Genomic DNA, 16,890 nt, shown 5'->3' on the forward strand with positions numbered 1-16,890 from the left:
ATAATACAAATTTTTCAGAACGATAAAGTAAACGTTGACAAACGTCAAAATAATACAATAAACGTCATTGACACGACTGACTTTCCTTTCGACACGGCATCTCTTCGTAGTTTCTATTGTTTATATTTTTATTTTAATGGTAATGCAGTGATCGAAAAATCCCAAAAAATGAGAATCACAAATGTAAGACGTGGTAGGATCATCCGTATGAGCGCCGTTTGTGCAGTTTTATTAATTTTAATTTATGCTCTGCACAATTATTCCCGTGCTAACGTTGCTAGTGATACGGTAGAAATACTGGGACCCAATTCACGAGCTGAATACTATAAGTCCCACAAGAATGTATATCCTACGTTAAAAACAGGTGAGACGCTACAAACATTTTTATCTCATATTTTGAACCCATGTACAGTTATTTACCGTAGACAAATTCCCGGTATGTATAGGTATGTTTTTGCTGCAATCAATCTAGCATTACCCGCTTCCTACTCATGTATGACGAAATGAAATGCATAAAAACAACGGTCGATACATGTTATTTGATTGAAAGCCGTCATACTCGTAAAATTTTATAGTACACAAGTTATATTGTTAACAATGTGTAGCATAGAAATTTATACCTTGTATATTTTATCGCTAGAAACTTACGAACGAAGTAATGTTCGGACTATATCAAATGATTAAATCTTAGTTTGTAATCTTGAAGTTAATTTGAAACTGATATGATTTTTTCATACTAGATAATATAACTTCAAACTAAACTAATTAACTTTTTGATGATTATTGAGTACTAGCTTCCGCCCGCGACTCCGTCCGCGCGGAAAAATTAAGATTTATTTTTTTCTACGTATTTTTCCGGGATAAAAAGTATCCTATTTTATGCCCAAGATAATATGGTATAATTATACCAAGTTTCATCGAAATCGAACCGTTAGTTTTCACGTGATGCCTGAACAGACAGACAGACAGACAAAAACTTTTTTAATCACATATTTGGGTTTTGTATCGATCCAGTAACACCCCCTGGTATTTCTTCAATATTTTCAATGTACAGAATTGACCCTTCTACAGATTTATTATATGTATAGATTTATTATTGAGTATTTAATTCATCATGTAAATAAAATACTTCATAATCAATAATTTACAAATTCATTGATAATAAAAACATATACTAAGTTAAACAGTTTAAATACCTATTTATCTAATACAAAACATTTCTTTTCTGTTGTTTTAATTATATTTAAACACCACAAAGTAATTTAAAAATGATGAATACTGAAAAATATTTCAAGTATTTAATAATTTTCAATTATTGTGATTTTATTTTTATTTTTAATTACTCAATTATATACAATTAATTACATAATCTATAAATAATGAACCAAATTTTTTTACAGTTATAAGTCCATATTATAATTATTTAAATTAATCATACAATTTTTTTATTCATAAATTAGAAGTACTTAACAATATTATAACTCCACAGAACTTGGTAATTTCGAGCCAAAAGTGAAGTTAAAAGTGAAGGGGCCAGGTGAAGGTGGAGAGCCATACCACATGGCACAAGACAGAGCTAATGATATAGCAGAATCGGAGAGTGAATATGGCATGAACATAGCTGCTTCTGATGATATTGCTATGAACAGGTAACATATCTATACTAATATTATAAAGCTGAAGAGTTTGTTTGTTTGTTTCAACCCGCTATTCTCAGGAACTACTGGACCAATTTGAAAAATTATTTCCCTGTTAGATAGCCTATTAATCGAGGAAGGCTATAAGCTATATATCATCATGCTAAGACCAACAGGAGCGGAGCACTGCGGATAAAACCGCGGAGCACAGCTAGTAATAACATAAAATGAAATTCTTTTAAATTATATTCTCATACATATAGACTACAGTGTTCATTCAAACAAATTTAAGCTCTATATGTTTAGAATAGAGTTTAATTAGCATTATGGACACTATTTCACTCCATCAAGTTTTGTTTTCTCAATCTCTATGAGTTTTTGTGTGATATAGTGCATTTAAAACACATCAAATCACTTCAAGCATTCTGGAGAAACATGCAAACTTGCTTTCACATTTTAGAACATATTGTACAATTATACAATTATAGTAGGTGTTTAGGTTCATATTTTTAATATCTGTAGAGGTTAATGGTCTACAGATACTATTTAAGGCAATTTAAATGATTTTTTTAATTTTTTCTACACATTATCCATGCATGCATCACTGCCACAAACAAATAAAAAGAAAAGCCAAAAAGTTCAAGAGCATACATAAATTTGATTCAATGAAAGATATTTAAAGTATCAAATGCATTTGCATACCTAGTCCAGTTTTATTTTAATACTAGCTGCTCCGCGCGGTTTCACCCCCGTGGCTCCTCTCCTGTTGGTCTTAGCGTGATGATATATAGCCTATAACCTTCCTCGATAATTGGGCTATCTAACACCAAAAGAATTTTTCAAATAAAAAAAAAACAAACAAACAAACTCTTCAGCTTTATAATATTAGTATAGATTTCTGATGAATATGGTGTTTGATTTAAACAATAGCTACTGTTAATAGCCATAAAATGCTGATAAGCATATTCTTGATCCAATTACTGACTTCATTGTTCCACAATCAACTTGATATTGAAATATTTCCTATTTTTATTGTCACAGAAAAATAAACATTTATTCAACAAACATAATATAACTTGTTGGTAAAAAGAAAAATTTATATAAATGATGTGGTTGCAATTGCAAAGGAAACAAATAATATTGAGATTGATTGAAAAGACACTGATTTTCAACTTTTAATATTATGAAGACCTGGTAAAAAAAGATTTAGAGCTAGCGCGCAAGGGCAACTTTTGTCCCTGCAACTATTTTGTCTCTCCCGTGGGGAGTTGCGTCGCTACGTGCGTGCACTTTCTTACTAGCCCATAGAGTTGATGGGAGAGACAAAAGTCGCTCTTGCGCGCTAGCTCTAACTACATATGAACAGTGATCTATTGCAAAATTTAATGATTCCAATTTGATTGTAATAAAAAGGTCACTGATCAGGACTGGTATTCTTTATAATAATATGGAAAATATGTATCAAGGCTATTTTGTTGCAATTTATTACTTTACTTACAAAAATATAGTGCTCTTGAATTGAAAAAACCGGTTTCATGTTCGTAATATAGTGTTATTGGTCTCGTCTTATAGGTGATTTGCGAAAAATCTACAAAAAATAATTTACTACTAGTTTGTTATATGTGCAACCTAAGCCATTGATTAAATTTATATGATGATACATATTACATAGATGGAGATAAGGAAATAATATATAGCCAGTATACATTTTGTTGGCAAATAAAAAAGTAGTTTTTTTTTGTCAGTGAAACTTCTTTAGGCGCGTTGAGAGTATAATTTCAAGGTTACGTCATGGAGCAGGCGACGATTTTGGTATCTTTGAAACTTGCCAAAGAAGTTTCACTTCTGACACGTATGCTCGGCACACACGCTCTTTTTGTTTAACGTATATTAGCGCTGACTTTAAGCACTTAAATCACATTAAAATCATGTGGACCTGCTTTTTTCTTGTTTTGCCCAATCTATTAAATAATCATAATAATCTATTAAATAAATTCCCAGAACCGTAACCGACACGCGTTTAGACGAGTGCAAATACTGGCATTATCCCGAAGAGTTACCGTCCACATCAGTGATCATTGTATTCCACAATGAGGGCTTCTCAGTCCTCATGCGGACTGTACACTCGGTTATAAATCGATCACCGCCGAATATTCTTCACGAGATTGTGTTGGTAAGTAGATTGATTGCAAACTGTATAATTTATTCTTCTATTTCCACCGATATAGACAACAGTGAAAAGCTATGGATGTAGGAATAGGCTATAAGAACCTTGCATTGGAATTTATAAACAAAATTTAAAAACTACTTCATAGGAATATTGTTATTGGCATCTTCATTTTCGCGTTTCATACAGTTTAATGTAAAATAATAACAGTTAAGCTTAGTTTACGTATGATTTGTCATATGCGTTTGCAGTTATTCATTCTGAACTCAGTGTATTCTAGTTTACCATAAAAATTAACGTTCACAGGTCGATGACTTCTCCGATAAAGACAACCTCAAACAAAATCTCGATAACTACATAAAACGATGGAACGGTAAAGTTCGTCTCATAAGAAATACTCAAAGGGAGGGACTTATTAGAACAAGATCTAGGGGTGCACAAGAAGCTACTGGTGACGTCATCGTATTCCTTGACGCACATTGTGAGGTCAATGTTAATTGGTTGCCTCCACTCCTTGCTCCTATATTCAGGGATTATAGGATCATGACTGTCCCAGTGATAGACGGCATTGATCATAGAACATTTGAATACAGACCGGTGTACCAACACGGAACAAACTATAGAGGAATATTCGAGTGGGGAATGCTTTATAAAGAAAACGAAGTACCCGATAGAGAAGCTAATGAGCACAAACACAAATCGGAACCATATAAGAGTCCAACTCACGCTGGAGGGCTATTTGCAATCAATAGAAGATATTTCTTGGAGATTGGTGCTTACGATCCTGGACTATTAGTTTGGGGAGGAGAGAACTTCGAGTTAAGCTTCAAAATATGGCAATGTGGTGGTAGCATTGAATGGGTTCCGTGTTCTAGAGTTGGTCACGTATATCGCGCATTCATGCCTTACTCTTTCGGGAACTTAGCAAAGAACCGTAAAGGATCGCTCATTACCATTAACTACAAACGAGTTATCGAGACTTGGTTTGACGAAGAGCATAAGGAATATTTCTATACAAGGGAACCAATGGCCAGATTCTTGGATATGGGTGACATAAGTGAACAGATCGCGCTCAGGGATAAGTTGAAGTGTAAGAGCTTTGGGTGGTTTATGGAAAATGTAGCGTACGATGTGTACGATAAGTTCCCCAAATTGCCTAAGAATGTGCATTGGGGTATGGTGAAGAATAAAGCCACTGGTGTATGTCTGGATACAATGGGCAAAGCAGCTCCAGCATATATTGGTAAGTTGAATAACTAATTTAAATCGTAAAATTCTGTCTTGCTGATATATTTTAAACTCCCGTTGCCAGGTTCACGATTTTTAGTCAATCGAATTTTGTTCTAGAAAATTTTACCAATTTTCTTTTGATAAGAGTCAAATAACCATTACGATATTATTATATTTTTTTATATAAATAATATTTAACAAGTCCTCAAATATATTTTTCTATACCGTTAAATAGTAGACACGAGAAATATTTGGTTGCGTGTGACGAATAGCTTTCGTCACGCATCTGTTAATTTCAAATGGTGAGAAATTACTTCACACTCCAAGTGTGTGTTTATTCATAACACATGAATATAATTGGAAAATAACTTCGACGTTTAATTCTCATAGAATTCACTAGATTTTTAACTCATTGTTGAAAAAATTGTTTTGTTTATAAACACAATTTTCTGTGTATAACTATTTTTATGGACGGATGTCGGTTGATTGGTTTTTAAAATCATAATTAGTACTTATTTTCCAATTGAAAAGAAGGTTTAGGGTTTTTTAAATACATACTTAATTGAAAATGTTAACTGGAGGTCAAAGGGGAATAACTAAAACTTACGCTTATAAATTTTAGAAAATATGAATAAAAAAATTGTTTCTGGGTCCGATCAATTCAAAATGTAATATCTCTTTATTAATTCTTATAAATAATGTTACAAAAAAAATGGAAAGCCTAATACAAGTACTAAGAATTTTACTTTTTAGTAATAGGTTGGCCTTTATCTCAATAAACATAATGGTTTTTTTTTTGTTGAATTTATATTTTAGGTTTTATGGCATTCAAATGCTTTATAAATATAAATTTATAAAGAATAGAAAATATTCGATCACGAGGCGGGACTCGAACCCGCATCCTTCGCGCCATGCCGATTCGATTTCTCTGGCGGGTCATGAGTGGCTGAGTTGGTCAAGCATCCGCCCCGGAATGGCGCGAAGGATGCGGGTTCGAGTCCCGCCTCGTGATCGAATTTTTTCTATTCTTTATAAATTTATATATACAGGGTTACAGGTTAAGTCGACCTATTCCTGTTAAGAGCGTATAGTAGGGGTCAAAACAAACTGATTTGATCTTATAATACCATATCCAAAAGTTAGTCGTTGAAGAGTTATTGCAATTTTAATTTTTTTCTTGAAAATGCCACTTTATCTTCGCATTTAGCGTTTAATTTTTTATTTTACTTATTTGGTCTGGGTTTTTTTGAGTTTTTATGTAAAGGTTGAGTTAAACAATAATTCTCAGCAATAAAAATCCATATCGCTGCAAACAATTCAAAGAAATGGCTTTTAATCTAAAAATAATAACATTAAAGTAATTTAGTTAACTCGTTTTAAAGAAAGATATTGAAAAAAATCTCTATGAAAATGTGTCTGCAGATGTTTTTAAAAACATGTGCATGTTCTTAGCTATGTAAAAAGGTATGATAACCTCAGGTAGCATTCGTAGATTCCAAGAAATCGGGGATAAACATGGGACAGTGGTAGTAAAGTACAACATCAGAATAAATTTTGTCATAATTTATTTTTCTTAAAAACTTTACAGTTCCTGCTCAACATGACTTCCTCTATTGCGACCACATATTCTAAACCTTTTCCGCAGAGTACTCTTAGTCAAGAGCCAATTAACAACTGGGGTAGTCACCCCAGTTGTTAATTGGTTCCTCATCTTATTGGCTGCATCGATAATTTTTTGTCATAAAATATCAACAGATGGAATCGGGTTCGGCTCATTGTACACCAGACTCTGAGTTGATGTCTAACCATTCTCTAACACTTCTTCTGTAATGTGCAGGGCAGCCATCATGTTGGAACCACATGTCTCTTAACAAAGTCAAGGGTATGTCTTTAAGTAGGTCGCTTAAATGTTGGCGCAGAAAGGTCTCATAATTTTCACCGTTGATACCGTCTTGATAAAATTTGGACTCATCTGTCCATATTTTTTTTTTTGAAAAACGAGGGGTTTTTCAGATCCGCATTCAACATGAATCTAATAAAAATCTAGTCCTCTTAAAGGATCTCCTTCTTCCATCACGTGCACGGGCATGTAGTAATATGGGTAATATCCTGAAGTGTTAATTGTGAACTATACTTTCCACTGAGACAGACCAAGTTCTCGGGCAACCGTTGCCCGAGAACTTGGATCACAAACTACCATAACGCTCACTATTGGGCTCCGAAAGCACGTGGCAATCATAACAAGAAGAATCCAAAAAAATCACAAAGACGATTCAGTCTTAATGTGTGGATGGGGATAATTTCAAATAAATTAATTTGACCATACTTCCTTCCGGACAACCTAAATGGTGAAAATTATGAGACCTTTCTGCGCCAACATTTAAGCGACCTACTTGAAGACATACCCCTGACTTTGTTAAGAGACATGTGGTTCCAACATGATGGCTGCCCTGCACATTACAGAAGAAGTGTTAGAGAATGGTTAGACATCAACTATCCAAACAGATGGATCGTAAGAGGTGGGCCCATACCATGGCCGGCTAGAAGTCCAGACTTAACCCCCATGGACTTTTACGTATGGGGGCATATGAAGAGTCTGGTGTACAATGAGCCGAACCCGATTCCATCTGATGATATTTTACGACAAAAAATTATCGATGCAGCCAATAAGATGAGGAACCAATTAACAACTGGGGTGACTACCCCAGTTGTTAATTGGCTCTTGACTAAGAGTCTGCGGAAAAGGTTTCGAATATGTGTTCGCAATAGAGGAAGTCATGTTGAGCAGGAACTGTAAAGTTTTTAAGAAAAATAAATTATGACAAAATTTATTCTGATGTTGTACTTTACTACCACTGTCCCATGTTTATCCCCGATTTCTTGGAATCTACGAATGCTACCTGAGGTTATCATACCTTTTTACATAGCTAAGAACATGCACATGTTTTTACAAACATCTGCAGACACATTTTCATAGAGATTTTTTTCAATATCTTTCTTTAAAACGAGTTAACTAAATTACTTTAATGTTATTATTTTTAGATTAAAAGCCATTTCTTTGAATTGTTTGCAGCGATATGGATTTTTATTGCTGAGAATTATTGTTTAACTCAACCTTTACATAAAAACTCAAAAAAACCCAGACCAAATAAGTAAAATACAAAATTAAACGCAAAATGCGAAGATAAAGTGGCATTTTCAAGAAAAAAATTAAAATTGCAATAACTCTTCAACGACTAACTTTTGGATATGGTATTATAAGATCAAATCAGTTTGTTTTGACCCCTACTATACGCTCTTAACAGGAATAGGTCGACTTAACCTGTAACCCTGTATATTGGTTTTTTTTTATATTCAGGTACATCAACATGCCACGGGGCAGGTAACAACCAACTATTCCGTTTGAACGAAGCGGGCCAGCTCGGTGTAGGCGAGAGATGTGTGGAAGCTGATAGCGATAGTGTGAAACAGGCGATATGTAGGCTCGGAACGGTTGATGGGCCGTGGAGGTATGTATGGGGACATATGGTTAAGGGATTGACAGGTTCTAAATTATTATTTTCTATATTTTGACGATTCAAAAGCGCTTCTAAACGAAGTCTAGTTGAATAAATAAATGTTCAAGTTTGAAAAAAAATACATGACTACTTCAGGCGCTTTCAAAAAATACTATATTTAGTAGCTTATTGTTGTTGCAACATCACTTAAATTAGCTTTAAATTAATACTCGTAGTTGCGGATTACAATATAGAGTGAAGGCATGTTTTTGAAACCATTATATAAAAAGCTTATTTCGTACAAGCAGAAAACAAAACTGCCCTCTCTACACCGTTCCACACCTAATCAAGTCAACGCAAAGCTTACATCATAGATTTTGACGTAATTTTATTATTTCTTATGGTAAAAGATCAATCATCATCATCATCATTATCAGCCCATATTTGTCCACTGCTGGACATAGGCCTCAGTCATGGCACGCCACTGAGCTCAATATTATGTCTTAATAACAGAATTCACTTTAAAGAAACTTCCTCGTAGTCGTCGTCGTTCTTCATATAATATGTTTATTTTAAATAATTATAATACATATTACGACACGTGCAACGTTCTATTTTTAACAAAATTCAATTTATTTTACATTGTGAAAAATATATTAGCTATATTATAAGTACATAACCTTCTATTTAAACGTATTGTATTACACTCTGAACAATGGTGTCCCTTCGTCCAGCATACTCACCATGGAATCCTGATATTTCATGAATGTCAAAAAACTGTTCTGAAATAGTGCTAAATAGTGCCCAAAGGAAAAAAATAGTGCTCTTGCACTTGCGAAGTTATAGCCATAGTTCGATGAGTATGCTGGACGAAGGTTTCGCCCAGCATACTCACCTCCGTCCGGAGAATCTGTATACGCTTCAAACATAATTCATACTTCAAAAAATAGTTCCCAAATAGTGCCAAACGGTGCCCAAAAAGAAAAAACAGTGCTCGAATAACTTCGGAGTTATAGGCTTCGTTCAGTGAGTATGCTGGGCGTAGGTTCTACGCCCAGCATACTCACCTCAGTGCGCGAATATCGAACGAGCTATAGGTATAATTTACGTCTCAAAAAATTGTGCTTGAAATAGTGCCCAATATCAGTCCAATTTTTGATTGACTTTTGACTTAGAAAACCATTAAATTTTAATGTAAACTTCTACATACTAACGTAAAATGGGGTACAGTCGTCGACACATGTTTTTGGACAAAAATATTAAACTTTCTAATTGTAGACTTCATGTTATTGGAAATAATTATGGTATTTTCTCACATGGCAAAAACTTTCGATTAAATGCATTATTATATATTTTATAAATAATAATAAATGAATGAAACTTTAAGCGTAAATGAAGTCTATTACTTCATTGCATTGTGTGTTTGTCTGAACAGCCGTCTCTTCTCTCTATATTAAGATATATTCAATGGTTTACAAAGAAATGCCAATCGATTTTGAAAATGCATTAAAATAACAAAGACAGATGTATTTAAAAGATTTATTACAATACTACACACAATTACAATTATACATTTCTTTTAAAGTGAGTGAGATGGATGTTGCCTTGACAAAGTTTCAAGAAGATCTAAGTAATATTGTATCATGGTCAAAAACTAACTGCCTTGTTTTAAACCCAAGTAAAAGTAAATACATGATCTTAGGAACCAGGTGCCAAGTTAATGCTATCGCAAACCAAAATCCATGTTTGTCCATAAGCGGAGAACAAACAGGTCCTTAATTTTAAGTGTACAGTGTCATATTCAACGAAAAAATGAACGTGTTTTTGTAAAAAACAACTCGCTTGCTACCTAGTTTTACAGTGCAATTAATGAATGAGTGTAAAATCAATTTAGTTAAATGCCACTATTATAAATTGAAATATACTTACTGATTTGGGTGCAGCTCCTATATTGATTACGTACTAGATACACAATTTTATATAGGTAAATAATGACATCACCAACACATTGTTTGGTTTTGCAACCCACTATGTAGTCAAACTCAAAAGCCGGCGTTATTATAATGATGTGCGATGAAGTAAACAAACAAAGAAACTGAGAAGCGCTTGTTCGTTTCGATTGCTTTGTGACACAAAATGGACCCTTATCACCTTCAAAATACAGATCAGTCTTGTCTAATAATCGTAAGATGTTAGGGCAGCGCCATCTAGTATTTAAACATAAACATATTCATTTGCGTCGCGGGCGCCGCGCGTCGTAAGCCCCATACCTATTGACCGTACGTGCATCCATTACTGCCACACTATATTGAACTTTATCACATGAGGAATACAGGTCAATTCCGTAAACGTTGTGGTACCGTCCTTGATCCGGAAAATGATTATTTTGAATAATTTTGTCAGTTGTAATGTAAGCATTAATAACAGCAACTTTATTTTTCATGCATGATTTACTTCATTTCATATCTTAATCCTTCAAGCGCCGTGATCTAGACAAAATATATAAAATCATTGTTCCTAGCTACCGGGGTCCCATGCGACGCGCGAAGGCTTAATCATATTATTATAAAGTATTATTAAAATAATGTGTAATTAATAATATTGCGATTCTAAAGTAAATACTCCCTTACATAGACAATTAATAATTTACACAAGACAAAAATTGTTAGAAAGAAAGTTAATAATATTGTATTCGACTGTACTCAATGTAATGTATGTAGAAGTTTACAATCAAATTTAATGGTTTTCTAGGTCAAAAGTCAAGCAAAAATTGGACTGATATTGGGCACTATTTCAAGCACAATTTTTTGAGACGTAAATTGTACCTATAGCTCGTTCGATATTCGCGCACTGAGGTGAGTATGCTGGGCGTAGAACCTACGCCCAGCATACTCACTGAACGAAGCCTGTAACTCCGAAGTTATTCGAGCACTGTTTTTCTTTTTGGGCACCGTTTGGCACTATTTGGGAACTATTTTTTGAAGTATGAATTATGTTTGAAGCGTATACAGATTCTCCGGACGGAGGTGAGTATGCTGGGCGAAACCTTCGTCCAGCATACTCATCGAACTATGGCTATAACTTCGCAAGTACAAGAGCACTATTTTTTTCCTTTGGGCACTATTTAGCACTATTTCAGAACAGTTTTTTGACATTCATGAAATATCAGGATTCCATGGTGAGTATGCTGGACGAAGGGACACGAACAATGAACTTACGCAATTGCCTCAGAACATGTGTGTAAATATTGTAGCACTCGATTAATTGGGTTTAATTAGTAATAATTCTCAAGTTATGAATTATATTAACTGTTGTATTTGCTTGACAAACATTTTATAAATAAACATACGTAAAATAGTTTACGTTTTTTATTTGATCTTATAAAAAGGAATGAATGGAATTGGTTAAAATACTTAATATAAAGTTTAAAGCTTGTTTGTATGATTAGAGAAAAGTTTCTTCTCCTCTAAATTAAAAATGTAGAGTTTATTTTTAACCACAATTTATTTTTTAAATGAATATGCCACTCCCGACTGCCACTCGGCGCACGCTGAACCAATATAAAATCTAAACATAGCCTGTATCACCGGTCTAAATTTGTGAGTTTCTTCAGTTGAAATCGTCTTTATTAATGTTGTCTTCAACATCAATAAAGAAGATAGAAACAAATTTTTGATATTTTATCTATCCTTAAAATATTTAAAGAATTTTTTTCCACCAGGTACGACGACGAGCATAAACACATAATCCACAGACTGCACAGTCACTGTTTGACATTACAACCGCATTCGCGAACTCTAGGCTTGGCGCCCTGTGACCCCAACAACACGTACCAGCAATGGACAATCACGCATAAAAAACCTAATTGGTGAGACTGACGCGACGCGGGAAAATAGTTTAAATTTTTAAATTGAAAATAATGTTTACAAAAAAAGTAAGACCATAGATTGAAGAGATTGTGATTGAAGAATTAAAAAGCTATCGCCAGACGCCAGTTTAAAAATTGACTTTTTATATTATCTGTCAATGACGATGTTGAGACACCGTCTAGATTCTAGAATTTCCATATATTCACGCCACAGCAATAATACTTTAATATTTCATACTCGATAGCTTTAATGTTATAAAAATGCGAGAAATGGAAGCAAACTGGGCAATGAAAATATAACTAAAAATAACACAAAATTAATTGTCTATGATAAAATTGTTATTGCGTGCATGAAATTCCCCTTTATAGGCAAATAATTTTATGAAATTGAAATCCCAATAAATTTAAACAAAATGTTAAAACTTAAGAATATTTTGAATGGTATTGTACTTGTATATAGAAAGGAAACCGGCAATAAATATTAAGTAACTACAAAAATATGCGGAATAGCATATTCTATTTATTATAAAAAAAGCCTTATTTTAATGAAAATTTATGAAGTATTGTAGGAATAAACTGAAAGAAATTTTATAGGATTCCGAAACGGTTATTGATCGGACCCATTTATTGTATGGTCATTTAATTATTATTCGCTATTTTTAAGTTAATATAATTCTTATAATATTACAGTACATAGTGTACCTATATGCATTTTATGAGATTATTTTCCTATTATATTCCTGCTGTTTAATTCATATATATTTTTAACTGCTTTCAATGATATTATAAATAAAAAAATGTAGATATGTTATTAGACCATGAATGGCATGAAATGTGGCTAATTAGCCAAATTTAACTTAGGTCGACTTTTGAAGTTATACTTCTTTTGGCGCGATGGAGAAAATTATGAGAGTGAATTTTTACAATGCGCGCGCACACCGACACCTAAATTTAACAGCATGAAGTTAGTTCTAGGTGGTATGAAAATTGATAACTATGTTCAAGTTGTATATTCTAGTATTTTTTTTCCATACGCCAAAGAAGTGTAACTTCTAACGCGTGTACATAAGTACACATACTCTTTTTTTTCGCTCACGACAGTCGTAGCATGCCATCTTACTTTGACGTCTAATCGTGTGTGCGTTAGTTTGCCGATTTTGAAGATCGAATGTTGTGTTGGTTACCTATCTTCACTTTTTACATATTACATTACTAGTTTTCCGCCCGCGCTGTCAAAGAAAAACCCGCATAGTTCCCGTTCCCGTGGGATTTCCGGGATAAAAAGTAGAGTTACTTTCGCATTTATAATATTAAGTATGGATTACTATTATAAAGACTACCACTGTTTGTGAAGGTCATGATATTATTGAATAAGGTATATAACCGATATGAATTAATTACATACTGTATTTCGACTTTAACGTTTATTATTATAAATGGGAAAGTAACTCTGTCTGTCTACTGTAATAAAATTATCAATTATCTATGTACCTATTAACTGTCTGTTACTTAAGGCGTGAACTACTGAACCAATTTGCATGAAATTTGGTATAGAGATATTTTGATACCCGAGAAATAGGCTAGGTTTTATTCCGGAAATCCCACGGGAACTATGCGGGTTTTTCTTTGACTGCACGGGCGAAGCGGCGGGTGGAAAGCTAGTTATATATAAAATTGCTTTTAAACAATAATAATTATTGGTTTGTACTTACCTACTTAAACATTCCTTTCAGATAGATTTAGGGAATCTCTTTTTAATATTTTAACAAGTTGAGATTATTTGTGGTCTTTATTTGGTTCTCACAACCTTTTAATGTTGTTGTTTATTTATTAAAATGAATTATATATGTATAACATTTAATAAACCTAAATGCATTTTGTTTATATCAAAATGTAGAATGTATTTTTTTTCTTTTATTTATCACTAGAGAAATAGAACTTGCTTTTGAATACGATATTTTGCCCATCTAGAAAAATAAAATAGACGCAAATAATTGATGTATAAATAAATATTTGTTAGAGAATGCTTTATATACGTAGTTGCACATTTTATCGAATTTTAGCTGTCTTGATCTCTTAACGACTATTATAATATTCTTTTTATAAATTTATTATCATTTCCTATGCTAGTATAAGCATTTATATACCTATGGTGCTTGGGGGTATTGACAAAATTAAAAAAAAAACTAGAACATTCAAAAAACTAGAACGAAATCACTTCCTTGTAGCCTAAAGAAAGTGGCAGCCTTAACGCTAAAAAGAGGTCTCTTCCAAGTTCCAAGCATGTGTAGGTACATACTAAATATAAGATTTAAGGGAAAGAGTTAAACTAAGTAGGTAAATTTTTACAGTAGAAAGTGTTCAAAAATAAATTTGCTACCTACTTATATTATTACCCCAATGCATTGTAGTCATTTTCAAGTCTCAAGTTTATTATTTTTATACTATTTATATATACAATGTTATTATTTATATTTATCTGTATCATTTCTGAAATGTGCTCAAAAAATAAATATGATTATTTTTCCGACCCAAATATCGACCAATAGAATTGCACCATTCGACGTCACGTGGTACAACCTACATGGTATTATACTGATAATTTTTTGAAAATTTTCTCTGGTCGTTGACGTCAAGTTAAACTGACAGGTTTAATTCAATTGTGAAATTATTGGCCGACATTTGGGACGGAAAAATAATCTCCCGAATACCACACGAGCTTCAAAATTATCTGGCATTTCCCTCAAGGTTCCCTGCAAACAAATAAAGTCGTCAAGTTTTTCAGGAAAAATCACTCGCGCTTCGCGCTCGTGATTTTTTAGCCTTGACTAAAAACTTGACTCCTTCATTTGTTTGCAACGAACCTATCGGAAAATACCCGATAATTTTGAAGCTCTTGTGGTATTATAAGTGAAAATTTGTCTTAACATTTGTATGGCATAAGATACTTTTTTTATACCTAATTACTTAGATTACAAAATAAAAGACAGATGGAGCGTTGCCGAACTAAACCGAATAATTTATCGACATTTTCAATAAAGCTATGTGTGCTGTCATTTCGCCGCTGCACTGTACGTACACGGTGCTTCTGTGTGCGTGTAATGTTGCCAGATATTGAAAATTTCCCAAATTTTTCCCCGACTACGGAAAAAAGAGGGTTATGTTTTTCGAGTTCATGGATGTATGTATAATATTTCTTTGACACGCCCTGCAGTATAAACCGTTGGACCGATTTTGAGTTGTGAGGTTTCATTGCAATGATCTGAATTATTATGTTAGTGGCGGTAGTGACGTAGGCTATATACATAAATGAGAAGTCAAGTTTTAATTTTTATTTAAATTCTTTTATTACATAAAGTACCTGCCTACTAAAGTTATATATGGACAAAATAATTGTATTCAATTTTTTATTAAATAAATTACATAAAAAAGTTTCAATATTAACTATAATAATTATATTATTTTTTATTTTTCATAATATATGAATACGAATAGCGGTAGTTTTTAGTCGAGAATACGGGACATTTTATTTTCATCATATCCATCATGGAGTTCACATAAATTAAATCGCTAGCGAAAACGACTATGACGTTTTTAAGCTTTATAAAAGTAACAAAATAATATATTATGCTTATTAAAATAATCTAATAATTATCATGAACCTTTAGTGCACTGTACAAATAATCACATTCACGATCGAAAAATCCAACAGCATTACCCTGAAGATCTTTTAACCATTTTACCGTTTTACCAATAAAAATGGCAAATTCATTTTCAAAATACTGGCAACATACGTTGAAGTTTTGTATTCCTTCATATCTGTAAAATTATTATTCGTATTAAAGAAATAAATCAGCCAAATAATCTACAGAAAACCTGTGAAACGATGTTTTATCTTTTTTTTTGTTTTCGGGAACAAATTTTACAGCGTTTTATTATCACAAGACGGCATTTTTTTACTAAAATTGCAAACCCTTTTTGACGTATTGCATGACACTTTATGCGCTATAGCACTGGTGCAGCGACGTATTTGTTTTTGATTTCGTATTTTCTTTGACAAGGGCGACGGGCGGTTGTCATGCTCCATCTGTACTTTATTTTGTAATCTAAGCCTAATTAAAAAATAATTATCAGTGTTGTCACTGTGATTTGTCATCACCGGTCCTTATTATGTATTTTATTGTAGAAAATAAATTGATATTTGTTGTTACTTACGCATTTTTATTTCTAATCCTAACAATCTTGTAGAAACATCTATTGGACATAAACTTTGAAAACACATTGAAAATCAAATAGGTATTAAAAATTCTTCAGTACTTACATAATATTATAAAGAATATATTTAATATTAAGTATACTAAATTTAAGCTTATAGCCCTTTTTTTATTTGAAAATCTGCGAAACTGTTGATCTGACACTTCTAGATAATATTGTAATGCATAAAATTAGGATCAAAGTCGAGGAAAGGATTCAAAATGAAGGTATATTTGG

At 32.9% G+C, this 16,890-nt stretch overlaps 1 protein-coding gene across 1 annotated transcript; it reads left to right on the forward strand.

Annotated features, from left to right (window-relative positions):
- The first annotated feature begins 80 nt into the window (after positions 1-80).
- Positions 81-13,932, forward strand: LOC123693574 (N-acetylgalactosaminyltransferase 7). The gene is made up of 6 exons (XM_045638736.1): positions 81-364; positions 1,490-1,649; positions 3,639-3,810; positions 4,111-5,047; positions 8,393-8,543; positions 12,253-13,932. The coding sequence occupies exons 1-6, from the start codon at positions 169-171 to the stop codon at positions 12,401-12,403; spliced, it is 1,767 nt and encodes a 588-aa protein (XP_045494692.1). The 5' UTR covers positions 81-168; the 3' UTR covers positions 12,404-13,932.
- Positions 13,933-16,890: the final 2,958 nt, after the last annotated feature.

The sequence above is a fragment of the Colias croceus genome, chromosome 8 (assembly GCF_905220415.1).
Source record: "Colias croceus chromosome 8, ilColCroc2.1".
NCBI lineage: Eukaryota > Metazoa > Arthropoda > Insecta > Lepidoptera > Pieridae > Colias > Colias croceus.

Coding starts and splice junctions, on each gene's coding strand:
- LOC123693574 (XM_045638736.1), top strand. CDS start 169: ATGAGAATCACAAATGTAAGACGTGGTAGGATCATCCGTATGAGCGCC. Junction 3,811..4,110: donor TTCTTCACGAGATTGTGTTG/GTAAGTAGATTG, acceptor TAACGTTCACAG/GTCGATGACTTCTCCGATAA. Junction 5,048..8,392: donor AGCAGCTCCAGCATATATTG/GTAAGTTGAATA, acceptor TTTTATATTCAG/GTACATCAACATGCCACGGG.